The sequence below is a fragment of the Salvelinus sp. IW2-2015 genome, unplaced genomic scaffold (assembly GCF_002910315.2).
Source record: "Salvelinus sp. IW2-2015 unplaced genomic scaffold, ASM291031v2 Un_scaffold1523, whole genome shotgun sequence".
Classification (NCBI taxonomy): Eukaryota; Metazoa; Chordata; class Actinopteri; order Salmoniformes; family Salmonidae; genus Salvelinus; species Salvelinus sp. IW2-2015.
The window spans coordinates 158,837-175,810 of NW_019942962.1; the positions used below are offsets into that span (position 1 = coordinate 158,837).

Here is a 16,974-nt window from a genome sequence, read left to right on the forward strand (position 1 = left end):
CCGCATTTATTCCTGCCTCATGCACCAATTCAGATTGGTTACTCCCTATGACCAGAGAAAGTGAACTTTCCTCGATCTATATAAAAGACCTAAGAATATAATAACAAATTCCAAGCCCATCGATACACTGATTTATGGTTTATAAAAGTGTTGAATAAAAAGTGTTGACAATATTAGCTTCATTTTACACCCTGTTTACTTTCAATACTCTCTCTATGTGTGTGTGTGTGTGTGTGTGAGCGAGCTAGTCTACAATAAAGCATGCTGGAATGTCCAAAAATGAATTAGGGCCCTACAGAATAATTGCAAGACAATTGTTCGATTGTTTCTAAATAACCACTAATAATGCTGACAGTTTAAAATAAATTACACGCTATTCTCTATAACCGCGCCAAGACCTTTAAAACTTTTGCCGCGTTGCCCTCTGTTGACTCTTTAGATTAGATATTGTTTCCCTGTGGCAGTTCATGTCTGTCTCCAGGGAAACTAGGACGCCTCCAAACAGGGAAACCCTGCTAGTGACGGGGATCACCTTCCTATCCACCAATGGCGAGCAGACGAAACAGACTTCCCGCTCCGGCATCCGCCCCTGCGCGTATTTAGGGACTACGAAGCACAGACACAAAACAGGTGCACATTCAGCCACAGTGGATTTGAACGGGTAACAAGTGAAGGCTACTACTGTCAGTCAGTAAAGTTCGCAAGAGTTTAAAACAATTTTTTTTTTTTATAGCTAATATGGACTGGAAGTTGATTAGATATTCTCGTTTTAAAGTGAAAACCGAGGACACGGTGCTTTGGGTAGGTTTCGGTCCACCTTCTGTTGTGTAGTGCGTAATTGTGGGGTGGACGTCGAGTGGTGAACGCTATGTAAACTGTTGTTTTTTTATTCTACCGGTCAGGAGAAAATCACGAGGAGACTGCTGGTGGATTTCAGGACGAAGAGGAGACATTGCCCCGTTCCCACTACACAAAAGGTAAGGTGGTGATATCAATCATTTTATAAACTTAGGCTAGTAATAATAGACATATACGTTGATTGTGCCACAATACAATGAAGCAGACACGGAGTAAATAATAGTTAAACCAGTTTGTTAAACATATCAGTGGACAGGAAAGGACAGGAGGTGAGGAGAGAGGAGAGAACAGAGGTGAGGAGAGAGGAGAGAACAGAGGTGAGGAGAGAGGAGAGAGGAGAGAACAGAGGTGAGGAGAGAGGAGAGAGGAGAGAACAGAGGTGAGGAGAGAGGAGAGAACAGAGGTGAGGAGAGAGGAGAGAGGAGAGAACAGAGGTGAGGAGAGAGGAGAGGAGGAGAGAACAGAAAAGCAGGGAAGAGGGGAGGAGAGGATGGTGACAGTGTGGCAGTGTACCGCTGCTAGCTGTGCTAATGTGATTGACAGCTGTCAGCTACACTCCTCACTGCTGTTGTCTGAAGCAGTGCCCCCCCACCCTTAACAGACAGACAGACACAGAGACAGACAGACAGACAGGCAGGCAGGCACCTTAAAACAAACTATTGTACCTATTTGATTTATTACAAAAAAAATATTTGGTTTCTCAGACTAACACAAATGCGAGTTTAGATGGTAACACAGATTGAAGTCCTCCTGTGGGAGTGGGCGGGGTCTGGTGGTAAAGCTGAGTGGGCGGGGTCTGGTGGTAAAGCTGAGTGGGCGGGGTTCTGGTGGTAAAGATGAGTGGGCGGGGTCTGGTGGTAAAGCTGAGTGGGCGGGTCTTGGTGGTAAAGCTGAGTGGGCGGGGTCTGGTGGTAAAGCTGAGTGGGCGGGTCTGGTGTAAAGCTGAGTGGGCGGGGTCTGGTGGTAAAGCTGAAGTGGGCGGGGTCTGGTGGTAAAGATGAGTGGGCGGGGTCTGGTGGTAAAGCTGAGTGGGCGGGGTCTGGTGGTAAAGCTGAGTGGGCGGGGTCTGGTGGTAAAGCTGAGTGGGCGGGGTCTGGTGGTAAAGCTGAGTGGACAGCAGATGTCAAAGAAGCAGCTGGCAGAGACAGAAACACAAGTAGCCCTGAAAGTCAAACACTCTTCCCTTATTACAAGGTGCTGGGCTGAATTCATCAATGAATTGTCAGAACGTATGATGTAATTAGTTATGAGATAGTGGTGAAATGTGCTTGGTTTTAGTACACTCTAAAACAGGTTAGAGTGTACTAAAAAGGCTTCCAAAAGGGTTCTTTGGCTGTCCCTAAAGGATAACCCTTTTTGCTTCTGTGGAAAGGGTTCTACCTGGAACCAAAAAGGGCTTTCTTTACCTGGAACCAAAAAGGGTTCTTCAAAGGGGAACAGCCAAATAACCCTTTTAGGTTCTAGATAGCACCTTTTTTTGTGTGTGTATTATATAATTTGTATTTGGTTAGTAGGCAGTGTAATGTCAGCTGACTTCTGTGATTTGATAAGGTTGAGAGTTGTTCAACATGTGATTGGTTAGTAAGCAGTGTAATGTAACGTGATTGGTTAGTAGGCAGTGTAACGTTAGCTGACTGTTTTCTCATTTGTCAGCTCACGCTACAGTTGCTCCCTAACCTCTCACCCGAAACTCCGCCTCCACCCGCCAAAGGATTTAACCCACCTGGACGGGCATGCTGCATACAGGCTTTTCTTCCAACCCTGCACTAACGCACCTGATTCTACTAATCTGCTTCTCTTTGTTGCTCTGATTAGCTGCATAAGGTATGGTAGAGCAGGGCTGGAGTCCTAGTGGCTCTCCAGGAAGAGGGTTGGCCACCCCGGCCTTCTCTTCTGTTCTGATTGGGCGGCTGGGAGGCAGTGTCTTGTTAGCTGATTGGTTTGTTTTACCAGCTTACCTGCTGCTGCCCTCTAGCTGTCCATGTAAACCGCCACTGGTCCGTTGATTTCACCATCTCTAATGGCTCTACAGTACAGCAGAGATCATCAACCAGATTTAGCCACGGGACGATGTTTTTATGTTGAGCGGATGGTCGGGGGCCTGAACATAATTACAAATAATTTGTAGACTGCAAATTGACCACAAGAAGCTCAAACAGATATAATATTTGACTAAAACATAATAATTTCAAACCTTGCTTACATTTTTATACGATCACGTCTCTCTATTATGCGTGGGAATAATTAAGATTTCCAAAATTAAAATCTCTTGGGTGCTGATTTTCTGCTGTGTTACAGTCTTTAATGTCAAGCAACAAATACACAATTATATATATATAATAATAAAAACATGTTAGCTCATAAAACTTGGGCTGATGGTGCCTGAATCTGATGGTCCGTCTCAGCAGAGGGAGAGAGTGGCAGACTGAGGGTCCGCTTCTCACCATCCCTCCGCTCTCCCTTTCCTCCGTTGACGCTGACCAAAAAGACTCACCGTCTTCCAGCTGATGGCGAAACTCGAGTCGCACCGCATTATTCCTGCCTCATGCACCAATTCAGATTGTTACTCCTATGACCAGAGAAAGTGAAACTTTCCTCGATATATAAAAAGACCTAAGAATATAATAACAAATTCAAGCCCATCGATACACTGATTTATGGTTTATAAAAGTGTTGAATAAAAAGTGTTGACAGATATTAGCTTTCATTTTTACACCTGTTACGTTTACTGCAGATACGATCATCTGAGCCTTCCGTGGCACTTGATTATGATTTCCGAGCCCCACCGGGAAGGCAGAGTTTGTACCTTCGGACATATGAAATGGGAACAGTTTGCGTACCCGGGCCCGCCAGGCAACCGAATCGAGTGCACTTATTGGCCAACAGCGTGAGACAACTGAATAAAAATAGGAATGTAAAAGGCTTTATCGTTGGGTTTTACAGAAATGTTTGGCGATCGACTAGGAATGCCTTGGGAGATCCACCGGTCGATAGCGATCAACTAGGAATGCCTATGGGAGATCCACCGGTCGATAGCGATCGACTAGGAATGCCTTGGGAGATCAACCGGTCGATAGCGATCGACTAGGAATGGCTTGGGAGATCCACCGGTCGATAGCGATCGACTAGGAATGGCTTGGGAGATCCACCGGTCGATAGCGATCGACTAGGAATGCCTATGGGAGATCCACCGGTCGATAGCGATCGACTAGTAATGCCTAGTGGAATGTTCCATTGACTTGGATAGACATCTCTGTATCATCTGTATCATTATGACATCTCTGTATCAATATATATATATATTTTTAAAGGAGACAGGAGGAGAGGAGATAGCCCTGCCTCATCGTGACACGGATTCTGTGTTAGCCTGCTGTTTTGAGTTCAGTAGTTACACATACTTCCATATCACGAATAGGATTTTTTTAAGGTCAACATTGTATCAAACGTGTAAAATACTATTCCTTCTATGACTCAATGAAACAAAGTCCCGTTAATGTTGAATTTCAAGTAATCAGCTTAACAGTTTTTTTCTTTTACATTGAATGATTGTTCTACATTAAACATGTACATACTACCTCAATCAGCCTGACTAACTGGTGTCTGTATGTAGCCTCGCTATTTTATAGCCTCGCTACTGTATATAGCCTCTACTGTAGACAGTTTTTCACTGTCTTTTACTGATGTTTTATTTCTTTACCTACCTATTGTTCACCTAATACCTTTTTTTGCACTATTGGTTAGAGTCTGTAAGTAAGCATTTCACTGTAAGGTCTACTACCCACCTGTTTGTATTCAGCATTTCACTGTAAGGTCTACCTACACCTGTTGTATTCAGCATTTCACTGTAAGGTCTACTACACCTGTTGTATTCAGCATTTCACTGTAAGGTCTACCTACACCTGTTGTATTCAGCATTTCACTGTAAGGTCTACCTACACCTGTTGTATTCAGCATTTCACTGTAAGGTCTACCTACACCTGCTGTATTCAGCATTTCACTGTAAGGTCTACCTACACCTGTTGTATTCAGCATTTCACTGTAAGGTCTACCTACACCTGTTGTATTCAGCATTTCACTGTAAGGTCTACCTACACCTGTTGTATTCAGCATTTCACTGTGAGGTCTACTACACCTGTTGTATTCAGCATTTCACTGTAAGGTCTACCTACACCTGTTGTATTCAGCATTTCACTGTAAGGTCTACCTACAACCTGTTGTATTCAGCATTTCACTGTAAGGTCTACCTACACCTGTTGTATTCAGCATTTCACTGTAAGGTCTACCTACACCTGTTGTATTCAGCATTTCACTGTAAGGTCTACTACACCTGTTGTATTCAGCATTTCACTGTGAGGTCTACTACACCTGTTGTATTCAGCATTTCACTGTGAAGGTCTACTACACCTGTTGTATCAGCATTTCACTGTAAGGTCTACACCTGGTATTGTCAGCATTTCACTGTGAGGTCTACTACACCTGTTGTATTCAGCATTTCACTGTAAGGTCTACTCACCTGTTGTATTCAGCATTTCACTGTAAGGTCTACACCTGTTGTATTCAGCATTTCACTGTAAGGTCTTACTACACCTGTTTGTATTCAGCATTTCACTGTAAGGTCTACCTACACCTGTTGTATTCAGCATTTCACTGTAAGGTCTACCTACACCTGTTGTATTCAGCATTTCACTGTAAGGTCTACCTACACCTGTTGTATTCAGCATTTCACTGTAAGGTCTACCTACACCTGTTGTATTCAGCATTTCACGTGAAGGTCTACCTACACCTGTTGTATTCAGCATTTCACTGTGAGGTCTACATACACCTGTTGTATTCAGCATTTTCACTGTAAGGTCTACTACACCTGTTGTATTCAGCATTTCACTGTGAGGTCTACACCCTGATCAGTGTTAGCATTTCACTGTAAGGTCTACTACACCTGTTGTATTCAGCATTTCACTGTAAGGTCTACCTACACCTGTTTGACAGCATCATTCACTGTAAGGTCTACCTACACCTGTGTATTCAGCATTTCACTGTGAGGTCTCTACACCTGTTGTATTCAGCCATTTCACTGTAAGGTCTACCTACACCTGTTGTATTCAGCATTTACTGTGAGGTCTACTACACCTGTTGTATTCGGCATTTCACTGTGAGGTCTACTACACCTGTTGTATTCAGCATTTCACTGTAAGGTCTACTACACCTGTTGTATTCAGCATTTCACTGTGAGGTCTACCTACACCTGTTGTATTCGGCATTTCACTGTGAGGTCTACACACCTGTTGTATTCGCATTTCATGTAGGTCTACTACACTGTTGTATTCAGCATTTCACTGTGAAGGTCTACTACACCTGTTGTATTCAGCATTTCACTGTGAGGTCTACTACACCTGTTGTAGTCAGCATTTCACTGTAAGGTCTACTACACCTGTTATTCAGCATTTCACTGTGAGGTCTACTAGACCTGTTGTATTCAGCATTTCACTGTAAGGTCTACTACACCTGTTGTATTCAGCATTTCACTGTGAGGTCTACTACACCTGTTGTATTCAGCATTTCACTGTAAGGTCTACTACACCTGTTGTATTCAGCATTTCACTGTGAGGTCTACTACACCTGTTGTATTCAGCATTTCACTGTAAGGTCTACTACACCTGTTTGTATTCAGCATTTCACTGTGAGGTCTACTACACCTGTTGTATTCAGCATTTCACTGTAAGGTCTACTACACCTGTTGTATTCAGCATTTCACTGTGAGGTCTACTACACCTGTTGTATTCAGCATTTCACTGTAAGGTCTACTACACCTGTGTATTCAGCATTTCACTGTGAGGTCTACTACACCTGTTGTATTCAGCATTTCACTGAGGGTCTACTACACCTGTTGTATTCAGCATTTCACTGTAAGGTCTACTACACCTGTTGTATTCAGCATTTCACTGTGAGGTCTACTACACCTGTTGTATTCAGCATTTCACTGTAAGGTCTACCTACACCTGTTGTATTCAGCATTTCACTGTAAGGTCTACTACACTGTTGTATTCAGCATTTCACTGTGAGGTCTACTACACCTGTTGTATTCAGGCATTTCACTGTGAGGTCTACTACACCTGTTGTATTCAGCATTTCACTGTGAGGTCTACCTACACCTGTTGTATTCAGCATTTCACTGTGAGGTCTAATACACCTGTTGTATTCAGCATTTCACTGTGAGGTCTAATACACCTGTTGTATTCAGCATTTCACTGTGAGGGTCTACTACACCTGTTGTATTCAACATTTCACTGTGAGGTCTACACCTGTTGTATTCGGCATTTCACTGTGAGGTCTACTACACCTGTTGTATTCGGCATTTCACTGTGAGTCTACTACACCTGTTGTATTCAGCCTTTCACTGTAAGGTCTACCTACACCTGTTGTATTCAGCATTTACTGTGAGGTTACTACACCTGTTGTATTCGGCATTTCACTGTGAGGTCTACTACACCTGTTGTATTTCAGCATTTCACTGTAAGGTCTACTACACCTGTTGTATTCAGCATTTCACTGTGAGGTCTACCTACACCTGTTGTATTCGGCATTTCACTGTGGAGTCTACTACACCTGTTGTATTCAGCATTTCACTTGTAAGGTCTACTACACCTGTTGTATTCAGCATTTCACTGTGAGGTCTACTACACCTGTTGTATCAGCATTTCACTGTGAGGTCTACTACACCTGTTGTATTCAGCATTTCACTGTAAGGTCTACTACACCTGTTGATTCAGCATTTCACTGTGAGGTCTACTAGACCTGTTGTATTCAGCATTTCACTGTAAGGTCTACTACACCTGTTGTATTCAGCATTTCACTGTGAGGTCTACTACACCTGTTGTATTCAGCATTTCACTGTAAGGTCTACTACACCTGTTGTATTCAGCATTTCACTGTGAGGTCTACTACACCTGTTGTATTCAGCATTTCACTGTAAGGTCTACTACACCTGTTGTATTCAGCATTTCACTGTGAGGTCTACTACACCTGTTGTATTCAGCATTTCACTGTAAGGTCACTACACCTGTTGTATTCAGCATTTCACTGTGAGGTCTACTACACCTGTTGTATTCAGCATTTCACTGTAAGGTCTACTACACCTGTTGTATTCAGCATTTCACTGTGGAGGTCTACTACACCTGTTGTATTCAGCATTTCACTGTGAGGTCTACTACACCTGTTGTATTCAGCATTTCACTGTAAGGTCTTACTACACCTGTTGTATTCAGCATTCACTGTGAGGTCTACTACACCTGTTGTATTCAGCATTTCACTGTAAGGTCTACCTACACCTGTTGTATTCAGCATTTCACTGTTAAGGTCTACTACACCTGTTGTATTCAGCATTTCACTGGTGAGGTCTACTACAACCTGTTGTATTCAGGCATTTCACTGTGAGGTCTACTACCCTGTTGTATTCAGCATTTCACTGTGAGGTCTACCTACACCTGTTGTATTCAGCATTTCACTGTGAGGTCTAATACACCTGTTTGATTCAAGCATTTCACTGGTGAGGTCTAATACACCTGTTGTATTCAGCATTTCACTGTGAGGTCTACCTACACCTGTTGTATTTCAACATTTCACTGTGAGGGTCTACACCTGTTTGTATTCGGCATTTCACTGTGAGGTCTACTACACCTGTTGTATTCGGCATTTCACTGTGAGGTCTACTACACCTGTTGTATTCGGCATTTCACTGTGAGGTCTACTACACCTGTTGTATTCGGCGCACGGTGACAAATAAACTTTGATTTGAAGATGGATAAACATAACAGTCTTTAATCTATCTCAGAGCAAGACAAACTGAACAAGATGGCCATGTCTACATGTAGTTACCAGAGAGTACTGACAAAAAGAGTTGTATGGAACAGAAAACCCATATTACACATCAAAGTGGTTCCTCCAGGCCATGATACTAGAAGTGGTTCGTCCAGGCCATGATACTAGCTTAGTCGTAAACAACATGGCACATGGCCCACACACACACACACCCACATCCTCAGAGAGACATACACACAGAGAGAGACACACACACACACACCCACACCCTCAGAGCGACACACCCTCAGAGACACACCCTCAGAGACACACACAGAGACACACACACAGAGACACACACAGGCTCTTATTCTAGTCTTGTTGCCATCCAGTAAAATACTAAACCCACCTACAGTGCAGTGAGCATGATCTTCTGCAAAGTTTGGCAAAGTGGCCAAATCATTTCCCACGTCACAGGGTAATAAAGTGTGTTGAAATGTTCGTCCGTCGTACAGTACCCCAGGACGTTCAATTGAACTCTTGAACTCAGAGGTGTAGTCACTCCTGTCTTGACAAGTTCCAAGTTCAAACCCGTTAGAGCTCTGCCCTTTTCTTCAGAATGATCTGGCGCACCATGGCTGTGGCCTCCTGACGCACGCTCTCGGCGGGCTCCTCTGCCTTCCAGTACCTCACCACCTGGCCCTCGGGGTTCACCAGGAACTTCCAGAAGTTCCACTTAGGAATCCTTTTTACAGAATCTGTATGATTTGAATGGAAACAAACGTTTTGTCAGGCCCAATGTTCTATGTTGTGTTGTGTGCCAATGTACCACAATAACTACAATTCTTCCCAAAACCTCCTACACTAATTCCTCATACACCCACAGTGTCCATGAAAAACATAATCTTGAATAGAAAAAAATAAAATACAAAATTTTAGTCAGACTAAAGATAAGGCTGTAAAGGCCTATAGGCTAAGCTTTGTTTACTTGTGATAAACTTCACCTTGTTCTTCTTGTCCTTTAGAAAAAGACTAAAATATCTTGATTTACATCTCTGGTTTAATGATAAAGTCTACTGTGTCCTACCTGTTATGAATTTGAAAGCTGGCTCCGCCTCCGATCCCATGACTTTGATCTTACTGAAGATAGGGAAGGTGACACCATGGGTTTTCTTGGCGTTGGCCTCGATGTCCCGGCTGGTCCCCATCTCGGTCTCCCCGAACTGGCCGCAGGGAAAAGCCAGCACGTTGAAATGGGACGTTCCCAGTTCCCGGTGCAGCTCTTGCAGAGAGCGATAGTTATTCTCTGTGTGTTCGCTGTGGCTCGCCACGTTGACAACCAGAGACGCCTGCGCGCAGGAAGAACAGCAGAAAATTGTAAACATTAGGCCTAAATACTAATTACATTTTTTGGGGGGGGGAACGTGCTAAATCGCATAAACCAGTTATCAACATTTTAGAAAAACGAAGTGACTTCAGCAGTACGCCTACACTGAGTTCAGTTAGTTTACTTGCGTAGTTTTGCTGATGTGGACTTACTTTGCCTCGGTATCGCTCCAGAGAAACGCTTTTCCCTTTGGCGTCCTTCACCTCAAAAGAGTAGAAATCTTGCGGCTTCCGCGACTTAGCGATTTTGAGAAAACTATGTAACATTAATAAACATCCCATAACAACAGTCATACTTAGTAGAACCCTGACCATTCGTGATCGAGGGTTCGATGGCTTGGTCGGGTAGCCCCCCAAAACCTCCAGCGCCTCCATCTTGGAGGGGGACAATGAGAGCTTGGGGCGGGGGAAGGAGTTAGTGAACCGCTACTGGGTTGAGTCTGGCTGGCATAGCGAATTGAGGAGGCAACGGGTCTGTTCTGCGTTAGGTATCAAATTTCACTAAAGGAATTTCGTTTTTATGTCGATTTATCAAAACTCTGATTTATTATTTGTCTAGGCCTACATCTCGGGCAAAATCTTTACATCTGTAATGTTTTACTGTAGTCTACTTAAAAAAAAAAAAAGCGTAAGATTTGAACATAGGGATACACTTGATCCTATATCTTAGTTAATAACTCATGTTTTATCAGCCATTATTCTAATGTCAAGTCTATTTTCATCTTCTTTTTTTTTTAGACAAGCACCGAGGCGCTTCATCTCTCAGCATCGTACAAGCGCTTCAAGAGTCGGATGGTGACCAGGCGGCTGAGCGCAGAGCAGCCTTTAGCCAGTAGCCCCATGGTCGCCAGGGGGCGCCATTCTCCCTGCCGGGAGTTCGACACGGTCTGTCAGAGACTGTCTCTGGATTCACCGCCAGGGGGCGCAGCGAGAACAAAACTACAAGAGCAGAACACAGAGACAAGCCTTCAAGGTTTGAATGAATGAAGGAAGGCATGAATGAATGAATGAATGAAGGAATGAAGGAAGGAAGGAAGGAAGGAAGGAAGGAAGGAAGGTAGGAAGGAAGGATTTTTTTCTTATAATATAAGTAGCCTACTATAGGTAAGGTTTAACAGTTAGCTCTACAAGGTCTACTTCTATATTTTCAAACAGCCGCAAATTTACACAATGTTGGTTATGTGAAAAGGGCCTCATCTTATTTCCTGTTATTGTAAGCACCAATGACTGTAAAGATACACAGAGACATATACTGAGCAAAAAATATATAAATGCAACATGTAAAGTGTTCCATGTTTCATGTGAAATGTTCCATAAGCACAAAATGTGTTTAGAACACCTGTCAGTGAGCATTTCTCCTTTACCAAGATAATCCATCCACCTGACAGGTGTGGCATATCAAGAAGCTGATTAAGCAGCATAATCATTACACAGGTGCACCTTGTGCTGAGGAGTATTTCTGTCTGTAACGCCTTTTTGTGGGGAAAAACTCATTCTGATTGGCTGGGCCTGGCTCCCCAATGGGTGGGCCTATGTACTCCCAGGCCCACCCATGGCTGCACCCCTGCCCAGTCATGTGAAATCCATAGATTAGGGCCTAATTTATTTATTTAAATTGACTGATTTCCTTATGAACTCTAACTCAGTAAAATCTTTGAAATTGTTTCAGGTTGTGTTAATACATGATGCAAGCTGACTGTAGAAAAGGCCCATGGAGTTGGTGAAAGAATCCTTTAATTCATGGCCACTTGCTCAGCTGGGCCAGGGGGCGCTTTAATTAGGTCAGGTGGAAAATGTCCGACAGATCTCATCCCCATAAAAGGAGGAAAACGACATCGCCCCCGATCTCGCTGCTTTCTCTTCCTTAACTCCGTCTAATCCAGAAGTTCTGTGCGTCCACGAATGCACGTAAATCTACCGAATCAGTTCAGATGAAAGGTAACTATCTGTTGCGATCGGGAGTGGGCCATAAGTTATTGTTTATAGTTATTACCGCGCGGCTCGGGGGCGCACGCTTCAAACCTATGGTGTAATGTGAATGGTCAATGATCACGGCCCTACGGATCCTCACAGGCCAATTATGCCATCGATTATATGGTTAATATGTAATGAAATTACATGTACACATGAAGACACTTGAAAGGGTGAAATATGAAACGTTATCGTTTGCTGAACTGCTCGATTCTGATATCAAACTAATGGGGATTATAGATTGAATAACCCGATCACTGTTTGTTTTATTCCTCTCATGATTTATGATAAATAGTTACGAGCCTAAATGACTCAAGGATGATTCCTATTGACTTCTTAATGAACTGGATTGTTGAATTCCCATAATTATGTTAATAATGAATGATTGTTATGATTTGATCTTTGTGATTATGAATTTGATTGGATACGTGTTATTCTGTTTCCTTTGTTATGCAGCGCAAACTACCCAGTAAATATACCACGTTATGGTTAAAGGAATTCCTCAGTCTCATCCATTCCTCTGTCATCTGATCCGTGACCACCTGTTCCCCTTCACTGTCAGTCATCCTACCTGTCCAGCTACCCACACAGATTCCACTAACCTTCCACTGACGGTGTGAACTTTCTCTTTCAGACGCAGTGACGGAGGCTGGAGTGTCAGACCTATCACAGCGTGTCGTCAGACCTGTCACAGCAGCGACCACTTACAAGAGGAATGTACGCTCAAGGGGTACTAAGACGACAATCATATCGCCATCGATAAAAGACAGGGTGGGAGCTATGTGGCAAGAGGAGGGAACCAGTCTTCATCGGACTGGCAAAGGCTTTCGAACTCTGTCAGTCACCATATTTTATCGGGCAGCTCAGTAGCCTCGGTTTTTTCTAATGACTGCCTTGCCTGGTTCAGGCACACTACCTTATATTGCAGACAGCAGTTCAGTGTGTCAAATCGAGAGGCTGTTGTCCGGGTCCTCCTGGCAGTTCTCTATGGGGGTACCAGCAGGGTTAATTCTCGGGCGACTCTTTTCTTCTCTGTCATAATCAATGATGTTGCCTCTTGCCTGCGGGCGATTCCCTGATCCACATCTACGCAGACGACACCAATTCTATACTACTTCGGCCCTTACTTGGACATGCTGTGCTATCCTAACCTCCAAACAGCTCAATGCCAATACAACACTCCTTCCGTGCCTCCAACTGCTCTTAAAACGCAGTAAAACCAAATGCATGCTTTTCAACCGTTCGCTGCGCTGCCACCGCACGCTCGACTAGCATCACACCCTGGACGGTTTTCCGACCTAAGAATATGTGGAGACATCTAATAAGTAACCTAGGTGTCTGGCTGACTGGCAAAGCTCTCCTTACCAGCTCATATCAAACATCTCCAATCCAAAATCAAATCAAGAAATCGGCTTTCTATTCCGGCAACAAAATGCCTCCTTCACTCACGCGCGCAAACTTACCCTAGTAAAACTGACTATCCTGCCCGATCCTCGACTTCGCGATGTCATCTACAAGCAATAGCTTCCAACAACTCTACTCAGCAAACTGGATGCAGTTTATCACAGTTGCCCATTCGTTTTGTTACTAAAAGCACCTTACTACGACCCACCATGCCGACCTGTATGCCTAGTCGGCTTGCGCCCTCGCTACATGTTCGTCGTCAGACCCACTGGCTCCAGGTCATCTACAAGGCATGCTAGGTAAAGTGCCGCCTTATCTCAGTTCACTGGTCACGAATGGCTACACCACCCCCGCAGCACCGCCTCACGCAGGTGTATCTCACTGATCATTCCCTAAAGCTAACACCTCATTTGGACGCCTTTCGCTTCCAGTTCTCTGCTGCCTGCGACTGGAACGAATGTGAGCAAATCTCTGAAGTTGGAGAACTTTTAATCTCCCTCAACAACTTTTAAAAATCTGCTATCCGAGCAGCTACCGATCGTTGCAGCTGTTCACATAGTCCTCCCTCCCCCGCTCCCCCCCCCCTACCCCCCCACCCCCCGCCCCCCGCCCCCCCACCACTCCCTCGCCCCGTCCACCCTTTCCCCGCCCCCCGCCCCCCCCGCCCCCACCCCCCCCATCACCTCCCCTGTACTCCCACCATTACGTCACCCCGCCATACTGCTTTTATTTATTTACTTTTCTGGCCTCTTTTGCACACCAGTATTCTTCTTCTTGGCACATGTCATCTGATATTTATCACTCCAGTGTTAATCTGCTAAAATTGTAATTAATTCCCGATTTATTGCCCTACCTCATGCCTTTGCAGACATTGGTATATATAGATTCTCTTTTTTTCTACCATGTTGATTGACTTGTTTTATCTGTTTTACTCCATGTGTAACTCTGTTTGTCTGTCCCAACTGCTATGCTTTATCTTGCCAGGTCGCAGTTTGCAAATGAGAACTTTGTTCTCACTACCCTACCTGGTTAACACTAAAGTGAAAAAAAAAAAAAAAAAAAAAAAAAAAACCTAACCTAACCCCTAAACCCTAACCCCTAACCCCAACTCCTAACTCCTAACCCTAACTCCACACCCTAACCCCACCCTAACCCCAACCCTAACCCCAACTAACCCTAACCCACTCCTTACCCCCACTCCTAACCACCCAACTGCCTCTAACCCCCAACATCCTAACCCCCAACTCCTAACCCCAACTCCTAACCCCAACTCCTAACCCCACCAACCCTACCCAAACTCCTAAACCCCAACTCCTAACCCCCTAACCCCATACCCCTCAACCGCCAACTCCTAACCCCTAACCCAACTCCTAACCCCCAACTCTAACCCGCAACTCCTACACCCCCCAACTCCTAACCCCAACTCTAACCCCAACTCCTAACCCAACTCCTAACCCCTAAACCCCAAACTCCTAACCCAACACTAAACCCCCAACTCCTAACCCCAACTCTAACCCAACTCCTAACCCCAACTCTAACCCCCAACTCCAACCCTAATCCTAACCCCTACCCAACTCCTAACTCCCTAACCCAAACCCCTAAACCCAACCCCTAACCCCAACCCTAACCCCGAAACCCTAACCGCAACTCCTAACCCCAACTCCTAACCCCAACTCTAACCCCAACTCCTAACCCCAACTCCTAACCCCAACCCAACTCCGCACTCCTAACCCCAAACTCCTAAACCCCTCACGTCCTAACCCTCACTCCTAACCACTCACTCCGTAACCTTAACCCCGCAACTCCTAACCCTCCAACTCTCAACCCAACTCCTAACCCCAACACCTAACCCAACCCCTAACCCCTAACTCCTAACCCAACTCCTAAACCCACCCCTAACCCTCACTCCTAACCCCAACTCCTAACCCGTAACTCCTAACCCTAACTCCTAACCCCTAACTCCTAACCCCCACTCCTACCCCAACTCCTAAAACCCCAACCCCTAACCCCAACCCTAACCGCCACCCCCAACCCCAACTCCCCAACCTCCCACCCTCCTAACCCCAACTCCTAACCCCAACTCCTAACCCAACTCCTAACCCTTCACTCCTAACCCCTGCACTCTAACTCCTACACCCCAACTCCTAACCCCAACTCCTAACCCCAACCCCTAACCCCTAACTCCTAACCCCTAACTCCTAACCCCAAACTCCTAAACCTCAACTCCAACCCAAAACCCTACCCTAAAACCCCTACACCCCAACTCCCAACCAACTCCAACCTAACCCAACCCTAACCCAACTCTTAACCCCAACTCCCACCCCCCAACTCCAACCCTACCCCAACCCCTAAACCCCAACTCCTGAACCAATCCTAACCCCAACGTCCTAACCCTAACCCCAATCCAACTCCAACGCCCAACTCCTAACCCCAAACCTAACCCCAACCCCTAACCCCACCCCTAACCCCAACCTCCTAACCCCAACTCCTAACCCCAACTCCAACCCCTAACCCCACAACTCCCAACTCCTACCCCTAACCCCTAACCCCAACCCCTAACCCAACCCCGAACCCCACAAACCCCTACCCTAACCCCACTCTAACCCACACCCTAACCCAACCCCTAACCCCAGACCCTAACCCACCCCTAACCCCAAACCCCTACCAACACTAACCCCAACCCCCAACCCACCACTACCCAACCCCCCCCAACGCCACTCCTAACCCCAACCCCTAACCCCTAACCCCACCCCTAACCCCTAACTCCTAACCCCAACTCCTAACCCCTCACTCCTCTAACCCAACTTCCCTAACCCCATCACGTTCATAACCCCAACTTAACCCAACTTCCTAACCCCAACTCCTAACCCCAACCCAACCCTCCTAACCCCAACTCTAACCCCAAATCCTACCCCTAAACCCCAACCCAACCCACCCTAAACCCCAACCCACTACCCAACTCCTAACCCCAACTCCTAACCCAACTCCTAACCCCCATCCTAACCCAATCCTAACCCCAACTCCTAACCCCAACTCCTAACCCCCCACCACCCAACCTAACCCTCAACTCCTAACCCCAACTGCTACCCAACCCAACCCCAACTCCTACCAACTCCTAACCCACAACTCCTAACCCCAACCCTAACCCCAACTCCTAACCCCAACTCCTAACCCCAACTCCCATAACCCAACCTAACCCCAACCCCTAACCCCACTCCTAACCCCAACCCTAACCCCAACTCCTAACCCAACCCCTACCCAACTCCTAACCCAACTCCCTAACCCCATAACCCCAACCCTAACCCCAACCCCATAACCCACCTAACCACCCCTAACCCCAACCCTAACCCAACCCCTAACCCCAACCCCTAACCCCAACCCCTAACCCCAACCCCTAACCCCAACCCTAACCCCAATCCTAACCCTAACCCCAACCCCTAACCCAATCCTAACCCCAACCCCAACCCTAACCCCTCCTAACCCCACTCCTAACCCCAACCCCTACCAACCTAACCCCAACCCCTAAACCCTAACCCTAACCCTCAACCCCTAACGCCCACC

The 16,974-nt window shown here is 45.6% G+C and overlaps 2 protein-coding genes and 1 long non-coding RNA gene across 4 annotated transcripts in view; 1 reads left to right on the forward strand and 2 right to left on the reverse strand.

Annotated features, from left to right (window-relative positions):
- The first annotated feature begins 647 nt into the window (after positions 1 to 647).
- LOC112071102 (cell division cycle protein 20 homolog B) lies at positions 648 to 13,925 on the forward strand. The gene is made up of 5 exons (XM_070439255.1): positions 648 to 801; positions 903 to 977; positions 10,777 to 11,011; positions 12,644 to 12,726; positions 13,845 to 13,925. The coding sequence occupies exons 1-5, from the start codon at positions 739 to 741 to the stop codon at positions 13,923 to 13,925; spliced, it is 537 nt and encodes a 178-aa protein (XP_070295356.1). The 5' UTR covers positions 648 to 738.
- Positions 8,658 to 10,476, reverse strand: LOC112071104 (probable glutathione peroxidase 8). Its single transcript, XM_024138577.2, has 3 exons — positions 10,192 to 10,476; positions 9,740 to 10,001; positions 8,658 to 9,410 (listed from the first exon to the last, which is right to left on the reverse strand). The coding sequence occupies exons 1-3, from the start codon at positions 10,411 to 10,413 to the stop codon at positions 9,247 to 9,249; spliced, it is 648 nt and encodes a 215-aa protein (XP_023994345.1). The 5' UTR covers positions 10,414 to 10,476; the 3' UTR covers positions 8,658 to 9,246.
- A 1,420-nt stretch (positions 13,926 to 15,345) lies between the features above and the next one.
- LOC139024451 (uncharacterized) overlaps positions 15,346 to 16,974 on the reverse strand; it is a 9,542-nt gene continuing 7,913 nt past the window's right edge. Inside the window, exons 2-3 of one of the 2 annotated variants that reach the window (XR_011475769.1) lie at positions 15,563 to 15,631; positions 15,346 to 15,388 (exon numbers count right to left, since the gene is read on the reverse strand). This is a non-coding gene — a long non-coding RNA (uncharacterized lncRNA). The remainder of the gene's footprint in view (positions 15,389 to 15,562; positions 15,632 to 16,974) is intronic. The other variant, XR_011475768.1, reaches the window with a different exon arrangement.